At 44.1% G+C, this 17354-nt stretch overlaps 1 protein-coding gene across 2 annotated transcripts in view; it reads left to right on the top strand.

The window, feature by feature from the left end:
• Positions 1-17354, top strand: part of CUL1 (cullin 1) — a 108350-nt gene that overhangs the window by 29293 nt on the left and 61703 nt on the right. For both annotated transcript variants that reach the window (XM_032592473.1, XM_030308686.1), the window contains exon 2: positions 7627-7927. In XM_032592473.1, coding sequence (XP_032448364.1) covers positions 7788-7927 — 140 coding nt within the window. In that variant the 5' untranslated portion in view covers positions 7627-7787. The remainder of the gene's footprint in view (positions 1-7626; positions 7928-17354) is intronic.

The raw sequence follows: 17354 nt of genomic DNA on the forward strand, positions 1-17354 counted from the left end.
CGCGCAGATTAGCCCCTTGCCCCCTCGCCCCGAAGTGGAGAACCGCTTACCAGAGCGCCGTGTGTCCGTTGGGACAGCCTGGTGGATACGCGGGTGCCCCACCTGGCTGCCCCTTCGAGAGGGGACTTGACTGCCAGCGTGGGCGGCACGGGCAGCAGACGGCCCCGGCTTTCAGCTCCTCCAGGCCCGCCTCGGCCGCAGAGAGCTGCCCGGCCTGGCCCACTTCCAGCCACTGAGGCCCGTGCGGCCTTGTGTGTAGCATTGACAGGGCTGACTGCAGAGCTGGGGGCCGGGGTGGGGGGTGTTGCGGGGGGCAGACGCTTCATTCCTAAGAAGCATCTCCCACCCAAACTCTGTCCCTGCCTCTGCCCCAGAGGGGCCACCCAGACACCAGCAGGTGGGCTGTTGCTGTCAGCGCATGGCCTCACCTCGAAGACATTTTCCTCATGTGCTTACTTGGAACGTCTCCTTGTCGACTAAGTTCTGGATTCCTCTTCTGTCATATTAGTAATAAATGTTGAAGCGTAAGGGTGTGAGACTCCCTAGGGGGATACTGAGACTACGAGGTAAGGATGTCCTCTTTAAACTATTTGCTTAAATAGGTGAGGACGTTGTGAATTTTTGAGAACCTCACGTCAGCTATGTATGAACCCTGAATACTCAGTGGGGATGATAGAAAACTAGAGCAGGTAGTTTCAAATAGACTAGTTTGCTTATTTTCCAGCATATTCTGCATATAAACTGAGGTGTGCCGTGGTACAAAGTTACACGTATAGAACTAGACGCAAAGTGTGTGTAGTAGAGTCAACTTGGCATTGTATTTTTATTTATTTATTTTTAACTTAATTTATTTTTTAAATTTATGTCTGAGTTAGCATATAGCACGACGATGATTTCAGGAGTAGATTCCTTAATGCCCCTTACCCATTTAGCCCACCCCCCACCCCACCACCCCTCCAGCAACCCTAAGTTTGTTCTCTGTATTTAAGAGTCTCTTCTGTTTTGTCCCCCTCCCTGTTTTTATATTATTTTTGCTTCCCTTCCCATATGTTCATCTGTTTTGTCTCTTAAAGTCCTCATATGAGTGAAATCACGATATTTGTCTTTCTCTGACTAGTTTCATTTAGCATAATACCCTCTAGTTCCAAATGGCAGTAATTGCCATTGTAATACTCCATTGTATATACGTATATATACCACATGTTCTTTATCCATTCATCCATCGATGGACGTTTGGGCTCTTTCCATCCTTTGGCTATTGTCGATGGTGCTGCTATAAACATGGGGGTGCGTGTGTCCCTTTGAAACAGCACACCTGTATCCTGTGGATAAATGCCTAGTAGTGCAATTGCTGGGTCGTGGGGTAGTTCTATTTTTAGTTTTTTGAGGATCCTCCATCCTGTTTTCCAGAGCGGCTGCACCAGTTTGCATTCCCACCCGCCGTGCAGAAGCGTTGCTCTTTCTCCGCATCCTCGCCAACATCCGTCGTTGCCTGAGTTGTTCATGTTAGCCATTCTGACAGGTGCGAGGTGGTATCTCACCGTGGTTTTGATTTGTCTTTCCCCGATGATGAGTGCTGTCAACCTGACATTTTAACATGAAAAGGTTGTGTTTGATCTTCTAGAGTGTGAGTGAGTCTTGGTGTAAAGACTTAGAACTGGAATGGGAAGTGTAGTAGAGGAAGAAAGAGCACAGAAAGAACGTGTTTGGGCATATTTGGATGCCGATGCTGAGTTAGGAGAGTGGAGTATTATTATTTTATAATAAAATAAAAGTTTTTTATTTTAACTCCAGTATTGTTAAGATACCATGTTCTGTTAGCTTCAGGCGTACAGTACGGTGAGTCAACAAATTCTCTCTGCTCAGTGCTCCTCGTGAGAAGTGTACTCTTTAATCCCCATCGGCTATTTCATCCGTCCCCCCACCCACTTCCCCTCTGGTTAGCATCAGTTTGTTCTCTATAGGTAAGTCTGTTTCTTGGTTTGTCTCTCCTTTTTTCTCTGCTCATTTGTTTGGTTTCTTAAATTCCACTTATGAGTGATACCATATGGTATTTATCTTTCTCTGGCTTATTTTGCTTAGCATTATACTCTGGCTCCATCCATGTTGTTGCAGATGACAAGATTTCATTCTTCTTTTATGGCTGAATAATACTCCGTTGTATATATGCACCACATCTTTATCCGTTCATCAGTTGATGGACACTTGGGCCACTTCCATAATTTTACTGTTATAAATGCTGCAATAACATAGGAGTACATGTATCCCTTTGCATTAGTATTTTTGTATTTTGTGGGTACTTAGTACGATTACCGGATCATAGGGTAGTTGTGTTTTAAGGAACCTCCATACTGTTTTCCACAGCGGCTGCACCAGTTTACATTCCCACAAGCAGTGCAAGAAGGTCCCTTTTTCTCCACATCCTGGCCGACACTTGTTTCTTCTGTTTTTGATTTTAGCCATTCTGATCGGTGTGAGGTGATCTATCTCATTGTAGTTTGATTTGTATTCCCTCATGATGAGTGATGTTGAACATCTTTCCATGCGTCTGTTGGCCAACTAGGTGTCTTTTTTGGAGAAATGTCTTTTCATCTTCTGCACATTTTTCAATTGGTTTATTTGGGGTCTTTTTGGTGTTGAGTTGTATCAGTTCTTTATATATTTTGGGTACTAACCCTTTATCACATGTCATTTGCAAATATCTTCTTCCATTCAGTAGGTTGCCTTGCAGTTTTGTTGTTTTCTTTGCATGTGGAAGGTTTTATTTTTATGTAGTCCCAACAGTTTATTTGTGCTTTTATTGCTCTTGCCTCAGGAGACATATCTAGAAAAACGTTGCTCTAGCTGATGTCGTAGAAGTAGTAATACTGTCGGTGCTCTTGTCTAGGATTTTGTGATTTCAGGTCTCACATTTAGGTCTTTAATCCATTTGAGTTTATTTTTGTGTATGGTGTGAGAAAGTGGCCTGGTTTCCTTCTTTTGCATGTAGTTGTCCAGTTTTCCCAGCACCATTTATTTATTAAAGAGATGGTCTTTTTCCTCTTGCATATTCTTGCCTTCTTTGTTGAAGATTAATTGACCATATGATTGTGGGTTTATTTCTGGGTTTTCTCTTCTGTCCCACTGATCTATGTGTCTGTTTTTGTGCCAGTATTGTACTGTCTCGATCACTATAACTTTGTAATATAACATGTAGTCTGGAATTGTGATGCCTCCAGTTTTGTATTTCTTTGTCAAGACTGCTTTGGCTATCTGGGGTCTTTTGTGGTTCCATACAAATTTTAGGATTGTTTGTCCTAGTTCTATGAAAAATGTGTAGGTATTGATAGGGATTGCATTAAATCTGTAGATTGTTTGGGTGGTGTAGACGTTTTAACAGTATTTGTTCTTCCAGTTCGTGAGCATGGAATGTCTTGCCATTTGTGTTGTCTTCCATCTCTTTCATCAGTGTTTTATAGTTTTCAGAGTACAGGCCTTTCACCTCTTTGGTTAAGTTTATTCCTAGGTATTTTATTATTTTTGGTGCAGTTGTAAATGGAATTATTCCCTTAAGTTCTCTCTCTGCTGCTTCATTATTAGTGCATAGACATGCAACAGGTTTCTGTACCTTGATTTTGCCGAGTTCACTGAATTCCTTTATCAGGTCTAGTTTTTTGGTGGAGTCTTTAGGGTTTTCTTTAGATAGTGTCATGTCGTCTGCAAATAGAGTTTTAGTTCTTCCTTGTTGCTTTGGATGCTTTTTATTTATTTTTCTGGTCTGATAACTGTGGCTAGGACTTGCAGGACTATGTTGAATGAAAGTGGTGAGAGTGGACATCCTTGTCTTGTTCCTGACCTTGGGGGAAAGGCTCTCAGTTTCTCCCCATTGAGTATGATGTTGGCCATGGGATTTCATAAATGGCCTTTATTATGTTGAGGTGTGTTTCCTCCAAACCTACTTTGTTGAGGGTTTTTATCATGAATGGATGTTGTACTTTGTCAAATGCTTTTTCTGCATCTACTGCAATGATCATATGGTTTCGTATCCTTTTTCATTGTTGTGATGTATCACATTGATTGGTTTGTGACTGTTGAAATTGGTTCCCTATTTGTTGAGACCCTAAAAATGAAAGAACCTAAAATTCACACCAGGGTATTGAGGAATACTGACTTTTCAGAATCCAGATGTCAGGCTTGTGGTTCTGACACTTTCTAGCGTTGTAACATTGGTTAGGTTTGATTGCTTCCGTAAAAGGGAGGGCCAGAACTAACTATCTTTAAAGTTAACCTCCAATCTTACTGTAATTGGTTCTTAGCAAATATTTTTGGTACACAAATGCGTAGTACATAAATTTTCCACTTTACAAGTGTGTCACATACCAAAAGTTAATGGGTTAGCTTCTTAGGTGCTTTATTCCACAGCAGTAGAGTTGTGTCTGTTTTGATTTACTATTATTTTTTTATTTTTTTTTTAAATTTTTTTTTTTCAACGTTTATTTATTTTTGGGACAGAGAGAGACAGAGCATGAACGGGGGAGGGGCAGAGAGAGAGGGACACAGAATCGGAAACAGGCTCCAGGCTCTGAGCCATCAGCCCAGAGCCTGACGCGGGGCTCGAACTCCCGGACCGCGAGATCGTGACCTGGCTGAAGTCGGACGCTTAACCGACTGCGCCACCCAGGCGCCCCTGATTTACTATTATTAAGAGTACATAAGACAGTACCCACAATAGTGCCTGGCACGTGGTAGTTTCGTACTAAATATTCGTTCAGTAAAATATTACTGATCACTGAACTCCTGGGCGTCTTACAAGTCTGTTTAAACACTGTGTTAAAATATGTATACGTTTGTAGTGAGCAGAATAACAACATTAGTAAATGAATCAGTAAGAAAAATTTCAGCCTAAAATCTAGTGTTTGAAGGAAAAAGTGAAGAAACAAGATAGAATTTAATGGAGATTCTAAGTGAGGGTTCGAGGGTAAGTTCAGATGCTTTATAATGGTGATATTTCATTATTTCTAAATCCTTTAAAAACATACAGCTTTTCAGTTCCCCAGTTTGTTAATTTCATTTATTCATATACAACATTGATCTGTGTGCCAGGCTCCGCACTAGGTTCTCAGCAAAAGAGATGGTCTCTGTGCCATGAATCCTTCTCTACAGAGAAGGGAGAGACACAGGCCTGGGATTACCAGGAATGAGAGTTCAGAAGGGAAAGTCCCACGAGGTGGGCGCACCTCACTGGTCTGGGACTTCTAGTGAGTGTCACCTGGCTGGACGTGGGCGGGGAAGCACAGGAGCTTTCCGGGCACAAGCAGCCTGGGGAGTGGCGGCGGTGATGATGATGATGACGACGACGATGACGACAGTGACCGCTGGGGAAGGAAACGGAGGTAGTAGTGAGTGGATGTGACGTGACCTCGAAGGTTAAAATCAGTAGCGCTCAGATGTGAAAGAACAGGAACGAGGCATTCGAGTTATCCCAGGTTTCTGGCACTCACTGAGATGGGCAGCACCGGTGAACGGGGGATCTGGGGGCAGCTCCTGCGTTCAGCTGTATGCCTGCTGGGTGTGCGAGGTCTAGGAGGGGGTGTGAACTGGGCACTGAGATGTGTAGATGGGCCTGGACTCGAGAGAAGCAGTTTGGGTTGGAGATACACTTCGTGAGTCACTGGCAGGTGGGGGTTTGAAGGAAGGAGGTTGGGACACGTCCCCGTAGTAACCCGTTGAACTTGAAGGTACTTTTATGCGGCCCAGTGGAAGTGATACGGTGAGGAAAAGGTGAAAATGGAAAGAGTGGAACATTTTTCCCGGTTGCTGCTAGGAATTAAACGGGAAGAAAGAGGAGTAAAAGAGATCTGGATGGGTCTGAGAAGGCTTATCTAAGTTAGAATTAACTGAAGTGTGTGTGAGTCCGGGGAGTTGACGTGATGATTGCCCCCGGGTGGAACACAAGGAGTGCGGGTTTAAATAGGTCGCACCACCAGGCGCTACTACGGGTCCAAGCACACTGTCAAGTGGGGTGTTGGTGGGTATGATCCTCCCAAGGGAGATGGAAGGAAAGGCAGATGGAACATAGATTCCGGGAGCATTTGCGAAGTGGCTGCTGGGTGGTTGGTTTCCCTAAAACTTGAGGGAATTCTTCTGTCAGATACGTTTATGTTCTACATTTGAGCATACTTCTTTGAGCGTATGCTGTAGAATACTTGCAGGATCAAGAGTGGTAGTGTGGCTTCATAAAATAGTAGGTCCCAGAGCTTAGATTATAATTAGTAGAGGGGTGCCTGGGTGCATCAGTTGGTTAAGCGTCTGACTCTTGATTTTGGCTCAGGTCTTGATCTCAGGGTCGTGAGTTCAAGCCCCGCGTTGGGCTCCACACTGGGCGTGAAGCCTCCGTAAAAGCTAAATAAATATTAGAGATGATTTGGTTTTCGGACTTGATCCACAAGTATGAACTACATTCTCCTCAAATGTGCCTTAGCCTACAGGGAGCGCCAATGCCATGGAAGATGGAGAATGTACCGAATTACTTGCTGAACTCAAATTTGCACTGGCAAGCTTTGACAACCCATTCTTACTGCTCCAGACATCATTTACCTCCAACATTTATTGTATGGAGCCATTCAAATAATTCAATGTTTCTTAATTTGACAATAGAAGTACTTGTTTAAAAACCTCCACATTTCAGTGTGATGTACGTAGATGATCCTTAAGGTGTGACTGTAGTATTACGTATTGAGAAGTACTGAGTTACTAGGCTATGGAATACCTCCGGCCCTTTATCTATGGATCTGAAATCCTGAAGCATTAAATTCTATTTTGCAGGAGCCTTATACACTTGGAAATAATAGCCAGTATTAATTGTGAAGCGTTGACTATGTGTTAAATATCGATAAGGTAGTAAATGACAGAGGCATTATCTTATTTAGACTTCACAGTAACTGTCTGAGAAAAATGATCTGCCCCCCCCTTTTGAGGATTAAGAAATCGAGGCTGAGAAGTGAAGTACCTTGTCGAAGACCTCATACCTAGTAGGTGTGGAGCTGAGCTTCAGACCCCGGCCACTGAATTTAGGGGACATTTTAAATTTTGATGATTCCTGCCAAATTCCCTTCTAAAAGGGGGAGTGACCGTTTCCCTGCACCTTCAACCTCCCCAACATCTGCATTCCTGCAAAGTGCTAAGTGAAAAACTGTTAGAATTCACAGGTAACTAGTGCGGTTGGTTTTTCCTACTTTTTAGGTGTTTGTGTTTCGCTTTCTGGGAGTTAGCTTTGCCTTTTTTCCTTTGAGTTTATCTTTCTAGTTGTTATGCAGGCCAAGTGGTTAAGTTTAAGTTTTGATACCTTCAGGAGGCAAAAAAGAGCAACAGTGTTAGCTGTGCTTCTGCAGTTTCACCCGGCTTTTCTTGTGAACACTTTTCTTGTGAGTTCATAGGATTCCGACCTAAATCCCTGATAAGTAAGCTTATCTCTGTACGTAGACCATCTAACATGAGTTTGTTTCCACAGAGAAAGAGAAATATTCTCTAGATTAGAGTGGTGCCCACTAATGCCCACAGACTGAATATTTCTGTGTGCGTGGCAGGCACCCCATTACCCACCCCAGGATGTCGAGAAAGAATTAATTGGCTTTATTTCTTCCTTAGGTTTGCCTGCAATGAGATTTCATTCTCTACATACAAAGGACATCCTTTCTGAGCTGCTGTGAATAAATTTGGAATGATACTGTATATTTTCATCTGATGGAGAATTAGCTGTACCTTGAGTTTGGATTGCTGCACTGGACGACCTAAGAATATCGCTCACGATGTCATCAAACAGGAGTCAGAATCCCCATGGACTGAAGCAGATTGGCCTTGACCAGATCTGGGACGACCTCCGCGCTGGAATCCAGCAAGTATATACCAGACAAAGTATGGCGAAATCCAGATACATGGAGCTCTACACGTATCCTACTGCTTGAGCTGAGATTAATTTGCTTAGAAGTTCAGTTATTTACTAGTATGATCTGTGAATGGTTAGAAATTTTACATCGTGTTTTCTCTTTCCATTTTCACCCTGTGATATACTCAGAGTCCTTTTTTAGCTTTAAAAATTAACTCACACTCTTTAAGTCTTTTGACCAGAGGTAAAATTGGCTAGTTGGTTAGTCCAAAGCAGTGCTGTGCAGTGCAGTCGTTACTGACTACGTGTGGCTGTTTACATTGGCAGTCACTAAAATGAACAGTTCCTAAGTCACGGTATCTGTACTTCAGGTGCTTGATAGATGGCACACTACTTCCGTCGCTGTGGAAAGTTCCATCGGACCGCGCCAGTGAAAGCAGGGGAGCGCTGGTTTCTGTGTTGTCTGCGGTCGCCTTTGTGCTTCAGGGCCTGAGCAGGGTGCTTGCATCAGAAATGGTCTGGTCCTCCGTGGCTCAGGACGTGGTTCAAGGCCCGCACTGGCCTCTGCGCTGACAGTGCGGGGCCTGCTTCAGATCCTGTTTTCCTCTCTCTGCCCCACGCTCACTCTCTAAAAAAAATAAATAAACGTTAAAAGAAAAAATAAAAACAGTCTGGCCCACAAAGCCAGAAATATCTGCTGTCTCGCCCTTTATGGGAACAGTTCGCTGACCCTTATCTAAAGGGTTACCACATAGAGCAAAAAGCTTGACAGTCACGACCTTGTTTTACAAATACGGTATTAAAGTATCTCATTCGCTCGTTATGTGGTCCATGGTGTGTGCAAGGGACTGTCTGCCTGCCACAAAGGTCATGAGGGTGTAAAAGACATAGCTCCTGTTCTCTAGTATGTACTTGACGATACACTTTTTAACTTGTAAGTTTCTTGATTCCATTCAAATATAAGAAATTGAAATTTAAGCTAACTCCCTAGACAGCAGATTGCTACCACTTTGCTGGTTCTAGTAGTTTAAAGTTGCTAGTTCAGTGGAGATTTAATCTTAGATTTTTAGTATGTATCCGTAGTTGTCAAACTTGGCTATGTGATATTCCAGTGTACCCTCAGCTCTGCTAACATTTTAGGATCGTCCCCCCAAATTAGCATTACTTTAAATAGACATGAAGCTTCATGTCTAACTCAGAATTAACTTAAAAGTAATTATAGTTGTGTGCATATTCCTATGTGCGTGTACATTTACGTTGTTAAAAAACCAACTTAATTGAGATATAACTCCCATACTGTAAAATTCACTCTTCTTTAAGTGGTTTTTAGTATATTCCCAGGGCCGTGCAGCCACCAACATGGTCTCATTTTAGGACATTTCCATCACCGCCGAGAGAAGATCCGTACCCATGAGCAGTCACTGTCGTTCTCGCTCCCCTCGGTCCCCGGCAACCACTAATCAACTTTCTGTCTGTGCATTTGCCTGTTCTGGACATTTTAGAAAAATGGAATCACACAATGTTTAGCTTTTTGAGACCGGCTTTTTTCACTTAGCACGGTGTTTGTGGCTTCAGCCTTGTGTCACATGTCCGCACATCCTCCTGACGGCTGGATCGCAGGGACACATACCGCGTTTTGTTCATCCGTTCGTCAGTGATGGGCCGCCTGGGTTGATTCCACCCTTTGGCTCTTACTGAACTATGCTGTTGTGAATATTGTTATCTTGGGTGGATAGCTGGGAGTGGATTGCTGGGTCACAGGACATAGAGAAAGCCTTTAAGGAGGATAGGATCTTTGACAGAAGAGAGGAGGTTCCTCCACTCGAGGGTTGTGGCTTACCTAGGTGTATGACCTTTATGATCTTTTTTGTTTTTGTTTAATCTTGTAAGTAATACGGCTGAAGGTGGTGATTTCAGTGGCGAGACAAGCCACTTGGCTGGGTTTCTGGTGTGCGGAAAGCCCAGGGAGCCCCGGTGTGGAGACCAAAGACGTCTAATTGCTGATTTGTCTCTGGGGAATTTCTTCACATGTGATTTTTGGCTAAATCAGATTGGTCCTCTGTCCAGGACCATGCCATGCTCTCAGAACTCTGAGAATGTAGAGACAGCAGTTACTGGCTTCTTTTATTCTGTAAATAATTAGAATGTGTAGTTCTGCAGTTTTTAAATTTTTTCGGAAATGCTGCCCTTCAATTGAGTATTCTTTTCCTCCCAGTTGCGTTTGACAACATAACAGCTTTATACATTTATTACGAGTGGAGAGGCCGACTGAGTCTAAAATATCTTACTTTAATTCTTCAGGTATTTATGAAATAACAGCTACAGTTGGAGTCTTATGTGTCAGGCCTTGGGCCAGGAAGCATCTTCGTCTTCCTCAAGGCTTGCATTGCCCCCGAGGGCTGGTGGGAGTGACCCTCCTCTGTTGGTGTCAGAAACCACTTCCCCAAAGGCTCATGTAACTTGCTTGATTACGGCAGCCACAGTAAATGATGGCAGTACTAAAATGCGCAGTAGCCTGACCCTAGAAACCTGCCTTTATCCGCTACCTTCAGATTCTGTATCTGAGTGAATCCTGTTGCTCAAAGTATTTGCAGTATTGGTGGTGTTATTGTCACAACTAGAACTTTGGGGCGTCGCGCACGCTTTTCCGGAGCATGTGGTCACTTGCGTTGAGGGTCCCCTAAGACCGGGTGCTGTTGGAGACACCGCGGCAGTGCTAGCCCCGCCTCCGTTTGCGGAACACTGCAGATTTTTGTGAAATTTTCTCTTCGGGTGTGTGTTCGGTCTCCGTGTTAACCACTTGCTGACTCGCCTTTTAAAATAATCTCCTCCGGGCTGGTTTACAGTGACATCTGACACTTGGCGGTTGTCAGGTTGTGTTTCAGGTTAGCGGGTGCTTTTGGTCCTGGGAGGAGGGAGCAGACTATGCACCCACCGTTCACTCTGCAAGGTCAGAGCGTCCTTGGCGATAGTTGCTGACCGAGAATGGGTTAGAATCAGGCGAGAGGAAAAGCTGGTTGAGAGAAAAGAGGGATCCTTTTCCTTCCTAACTCTGGCTGGGGGCTAACGGCTCAATTTTTACCCTTTGTTTATCCTGGAGAAACATATGTGACTTGCTTTCTAGAGAAAATACCCAGCTTTTGAATGTGAAACAAATATTCTTAGAGCCTTATTATACAGTGTAAACATTTTTCTTGACTTTTTAACTCAAAATGGCAAAGGAAAGAGAAAGGTGTTTTTGGAAAGAAAACAGTCCCAGAGCATCTGCAGTCAGAAAGATCTAGTTCACTCACCTTTGTTTCCAGCCGCTACTCTCAGGGGCTTCATTTTTCTTCTACAGTTTGAGCCTCAAGCCCTTGCTCCTCCCGGCATGTCTGTCTGTCCAGTCTTTGTCTCCTCGCTTCTAACTTTCCTTGATGTCTTACGTACTATACAGCCGACCCTGGAACAGCACGGGAGTTAGGGGCATTGACCTCCTGTGCAGTGAAAAAGCCGCATATAGCTTGACCCCCCCCAAAATTTAATAGCCAAGTACTTTCAACTGTGGAAACCCAACTAAGAACATAAACAGTCGATTAACACACATTTATGTCATATGTATTGTTTACTGTGTTCTCACAATAAGCTAGAGAAAAGAAAATACTAAGAAAATCATAAGAGAAAATACATTTACACTACTGTATGTAGCGAAAACAAATCACATTTAAGCAAACCCGTTCAGTTCAACCTTCTTGTTCAAGAGTCAACTGTTGGGGCGCCTGAGTGGCTCAGTCGGTTGGGTGTCCAACTGCAGCTCAGGTCATGATCTCGCAGTTCATGGGTTCAAGCCCCGCATAGGGCTCTGTGGTGACAGCTCAGAGCCTGGAGCCTGCTTCCTATTCTGTGTCGCCCTCTCTCCGCCCATCCCCCACTCACACTCTTGTCTCTCTCTCAAAAAGAAACAAACCTTGAAAATACATGTTTGTTTTTTTTTAAAGTCAAGTTTTTTTAAAAAGTCAATACAGCAACTTTTTTTTTTCCCAGTAAAATACAGGCGTGCGTTCTGTGCTGGTGGGTATGTAATAGGTGGGTAAACAATAGTAGACTTCTTCCTTTTTGAAAAATTAGGTAATGTAATTTCTTAGTCGGTTTATTGACACTTCAGGTGTCATGCTTCGCTCAGAGCAAGCGTGGGTCTTGATGAGTGGAGCAAACGTTTATGGTGAGAACGCAGGATGATGGAGGGTCCTTGTGGCGGAACTGAGAGCGGCCCATCTGGTCGAGTGTGGTAGAAGTTTCTGGTTTCGCTGGGCGCCAGATCTGCCTGCCCTCCTTTCCAGATCACAGGCCTTTTTTCCCTTGGTCAGTATACACCGCAGACCATGTTTTGCCTTCCCCTGGGATCCAGAGAAACCTCCACGTTGGTGTCTTTCATTGTTTCCTTATGCCTACGAAAGTTCTCAACACTGGAGTTCGGATTTTTCCCTGTGGTGCTGTGAGCTGAATTAGTTTATCCTGTTTTATTAGCCTCGTTTTTTGTTTGTTTTTCGAAGTCTTCTTTTTCCCCAGCAGTACACTCAGGATCCCGTTCCTATTTCCAAGTCTTGGCCGTTCACCTCGCAGTAAGTGAAAGCAGACCTAGTCAGGATTCATATTTACTCTCCGTCCTGATGTTCTGTGACACAGTTCACGGTCCCTGGGCCTGGGGGCACCTTTGCACCCAGAGTGACTGAGCCCTCGGCCGCGCATGCTTCGCAGGCACAACGTGCCAGGACGTGCTGGTCCTACCGCGGCCAGTGCCTGCCAGCTGCGTGGTCACGTCCCAGCTGCTGCTGTCACTCGTCAGGCTGACATGCTCTGGCCCTGGCCAGCTCTTCCTAGGAGCCGTGGGGAATATTCCAGTAGCTCAGCCTACCTGCTGCCAGATTCCCTCTTACCTTTAGAGAAAGCTCAGAATCTCCTAGAAAAGCTGATCAAACTGAAAGAATAACAAATTCTTTCACAACAGATTCATGATGACCCGTGTCTTCTTTGAAATAACCATCCAGGGGGCGCCTGGGTGGCGCAGTCGGTTAAGCGTCTGACTTCAGCCAGGTCACGATCTCGTGAGTTCGAGCCCCGCGTCAGGCTCTGGGCTGATGGCTCGGAGCCTGGAGCCTGTTTCCGATTCTGTGTCTCCCTCTCTCTCTGCCCCTCCCCCGTTCATGCTCTGTCTCTCTCTGTCCCACAAATAAATAAAAACGTTGAAAAAAAAATTAAAAAAAAAAAAAAAAAGAAATAACCATCCAGCCCAACGAATGCATTTGGATGTTTTCATCTTGTACTTTTTTTTTTTTAATAGTCTCACATGGATATGTTTGGCTCACCTAATGAATGTGGCTAACATCAGATAAACCTAAACATAAAGGTATTTTACAGTTTTTCCAAATGTAGCTACCGTTCTCCTATGTATTTATCCAGACTTTTAGAGTGAGGTTCTAAAGGACATAACTGATTCATAGAAGAAATGCAAATGGTGTGTAGGCGTATGAGAAAATGTTACAACTTGTAATTGTTACAGAAATGAAGAATTAAATTTTTTACACCAAAACTGAAAACCGTTTTAAAAGAAGTGATTGTAACCAGTGTTTGGCAGACTACAGAGGGAGGTGAAGTTCCTGTCGTCAGATGGAAACGTTAGTTTGCTGTGATCTTTCTGGGGAGACATTTAGAAATATAAAGACAGTGTTTTGGCTTTTTAACTTTTAACTCTGTTCTAAGGAAGTCGTGGTATTCAAATTGTACGTACAAGGCTATTCAGAATATTTTAGTAATAGGAAACCGTGGAAACCAACCTCAGTCTTCATCACTAAAGATGAAATGGTATTTAAAGGTTATAAACAGCCAATAGAGATACACTGCAGGATATTCTTGGACATGTAATAATGTCTGTAACAAGGGAGAAGCCGGATGCAAAGTGGTACGTGTTCTGTGAACCCTCAGTGCATCCTCTCTGCTTGTGAAAAACCACATCGCCCCGTATTGAAGGTAGCTCTCCAGAGGTATGGGGCTTATCACTGGTATTTTTTTTTTAATAGATGCTAATTTCTTTTTTTTAATTTACTCTGGAGAGAGTGAGAGAGCACACACGTGAGCTGAGCAGAGGGGCAGAGGGAGAGAGGGAATCTCACACAGGCCTCACACTCCGCGGGGCTCGATCCCACAACCCTGGGATCGTGACCTGAGCTGAAATCAAGAGTCAGACACTCAACTGACTGAGCCACCCGGGCGTCCCTAGATGGTACATTTTTAAATGATCTTCTGTGCTTTCTAGACTTTCAGTGTAGAACATGCATATTAAAATACCATTTATTAGTTATTTGTTTTCATTATGCAAATATAAGTCCTAGTTACACTTACTTGCAAAACTCTGCCTTTCACCACTGACCTAATACTTTTAAAATAGTTTGTAAGGGGTGCGTGGGTGGTTTAGTTGGTGAAGCATCTGACTCTTGATTTTGGCTGTGGTCATGATCTCACGGTTGTGGGATTGAACCCCTCCTCTGGCTCCATGGTAGGCGTGGAGCCCGCTTAAGGTTATCTTTTTCTCTCCCTCTCTCCCTCTCTCCCTCTCTCTCCTCCCCTGTATTCACTCACTAGCTCTGTCTCAAAAAAAATAATAATTTTTAGGATTGAGAAACTATATTTATCTTTGAGGGAGAACCCACAGAAATGATATTGCATCATTGCCTCTAGAAGTGATATTTTGTTAATTAGTTGTACAAATGTGCTATGTTCAGGTTCTTTTCCTTCTAAATGTGAATCCTGGTGTACGTATTTAGACTGCTTTGAGCATTTTCAAATTTTACACCAGATTTTATAGTTAATCACTATCAGTTGCAGGCAGACTTGGCTTTTGAGATAGGCTGTGGATGTGCATTTGCTTTATACGGGACATCCTTTTCGGAACTGTACCGACAGTGGCCCAGCGACGGCTTGATTCTTTCCTAACTTTACAGACCAGCTGTGCCAAGTGGGAGGTGGATTTGCTGCTCCTGCCAGTTGTCCCGGCACGTTTGTTGACATGTGAAGATAGATAGAATTTTTAATGCAACTTTCAGTGTAGCCTTTCCAGATGATTATAATACAAGCTAGCTGTTCAAGATTCCACTGTAAGTTCCCGTTGGGTAAGAAGCGGTGGTAGGAAATAGTTCTGTTTAGGTTTGCTTCTTTAATTGAATTGACTTTTCCGTTAGAAGATGAAAATGGTTTGCGTTTGGTGGTAACTCAGAGTCGCGGAGCGATTCCCCAGATGTGTTTAAGTCGGAGGCGTGGTGCTGGGGGTGACCGTCACCAGAGTCCCCCTCCTCTCCTTTAAGCGCTGGCAGTAACCCCCCTGTCTTCCGGCGGGACATGTCAGCGGGAGATGAACTGAGCCGTCCCTTGCGGCCCCCGCTGCGGGGAAGGTGCTCTGCAAACATCTACAGAAATGTGCGCGTGTGTGACTTGGCCCTAGACCCCTTTGTATCTGATGTGACCCCTTTCCGTGACTTGTCCCCACCAGTCACGCAGAAGTATACCTCGGAAATGGTTGAACGGTTGTGGGGTGACAGAGAGCGACTTGGCCCATTTTGGAGGCAGAACCAGGCTTGGCTCCTTAACGCGAGCCGCCACCCCACCGACTCCTTTCCAGCCTGCCGTGGCCGCGAGGCTTGGACAGACCTCTGAGCGAGAGGCCCCGTGTCCGCTTGGATCCCCTTCCGCTTTCTGCCGCTGGCTGTGTTGCCAAAGAAACCCCAGGGAGCTTTTTGAAAAGACTCTCCAAAGTTTTAAAAGGCAAATATGTGGGTTTGTTAGACTCTGGCTGCCTTAGCGTCAAACAACTAACCCATTGACTATTGAATGAAGCTTCAATTCTATTTTATTACTTTTTAGGCTTCTAGTTTATTTTTACCTCTGGATGGTTTCCTCTTAATTCCTATATTTAATCCTCAAATTCTATTTTAATTATTTTTGCTTTAAAAATAATTTTTTTTTTTTAAATTTTTTTTTCAATGTTTTTATTTATTTTTGGGACAGAGAGAGACAGAGCATGAACGGGGGAGGGGCAGAGAGAGAGGGAGACACAGAATCGGAAACAGGCTCCAGGCTCTGAGCCATCAGCCCAGAGCCTGACGCGGGGCTCGAACTCACGGACCGCGAGATCGTGACCTGGCTGAAGTCGGACGCTTAACCGACTGCGCCACCCAGGCGCCCCAAAAATAATTTTAGATGTGACCCATTTTCTTGTAAACATTAGTCCTGTTTTGTTTTTCTACTCTTCGTCTAAAGTAAATGATTTATTAACACGCAGTTCTGCATGTGTTGGAACGGCGGGTGGTAAGTGTGGTCTCTGTAAGCAGAGTAGTAGAAGGAGCCCCACTTCGTATGGAGAGAAAGCATCTGGAAGCCGGAGGGCTGCGGTTTCCCCACAGCACAGAAAAACCACACTCAGTAATTCAGGAATGCATCCGTTTCAGAGTCTTTCTTTAGACGTGGATTATTCTCCCTTTCGCATAATGTACTCGAAATAATCTGGGGATGCCCGTCCTCACATCTGACTCGAGGCTGATTCAAGGAAGGACTAGTTCCCCTGGAAGGATGATTTCTCTCTAGCAGCTTCTGATACACACTAAGCATCTTTTTCCTTTTCCGATAACATTTCCCCACATAGTGCAGTTGATTGAAAGCTAAGAGTAAAAAAATACAAACTGAAGCTTGTGTGTTGTCAAAGCTGTGTAAAGTCTGTCCAGATGGGTTGGCTCTGATTTCTTGCCTTTCTGAGGACTCGGCCTGGATTCAAAGCACGATTGGTGTCATTTTTTTGTGAGAGGTGGTTCACTACTCCCTCAAAAGCATACACCTGTTATTGTCTCCCATATAAGCTTCGTGTCTGTTTCCTCTTCACAAAAACAGCAAGTAGGGGTTCCCTGGACCAGCATTTTTCATGAGGAATAGCTGGGCTTTCGGCTGAACTCTTCCACGGTCGGACACAGCCACTCACTTTACAACTACCTGTAGGAAAAACTACATGAACCCAAGAGTAGGTCTATTTGGGGGCTTTTTAAAATGGAATTTTTGTTTTTCAGATCAATAATCCTGTTGTAAAATTTAGCAGGCCAAAAAGGCACACAGTGAGCAGTACTTCCTTTCCTTCCGTCTTCCATCGGAGTCTTGGCCATACCAGCGGTCCCTACAGTTTGGGCTCTGTCTCGTTCACATCTCTCTGTGTGATACCTGCACACGCGCGTGCACACACATACTTGTGCGGAGAAAATGGATGTTTATATTAACTTAAAAATAACCTTTAACACAAATTCTCAATTGCAAGTAAACAAGTAATCTGTAGGGTTTGGTTTTTATGCACATGGTACCCCGGTGGTTGATCCTTACAGAGAATTTGCTCCGAAACATCCCTGTGAGTGAACAGAGATGGTCTCTTGACCTCATACCAGGCTTAGCTTGTAGCTCACCTCTTGTGATTGTCGTTGTG

The sequence above is a fragment of the Lynx canadensis genome, chromosome A2, assembly GCF_007474595.2.
Source record: "Lynx canadensis isolate LIC74 chromosome A2, mLynCan4.pri.v2, whole genome shotgun sequence".
Taxonomy (NCBI): Eukaryota; Metazoa; Chordata; class Mammalia; order Carnivora; family Felidae; genus Lynx; species Lynx canadensis.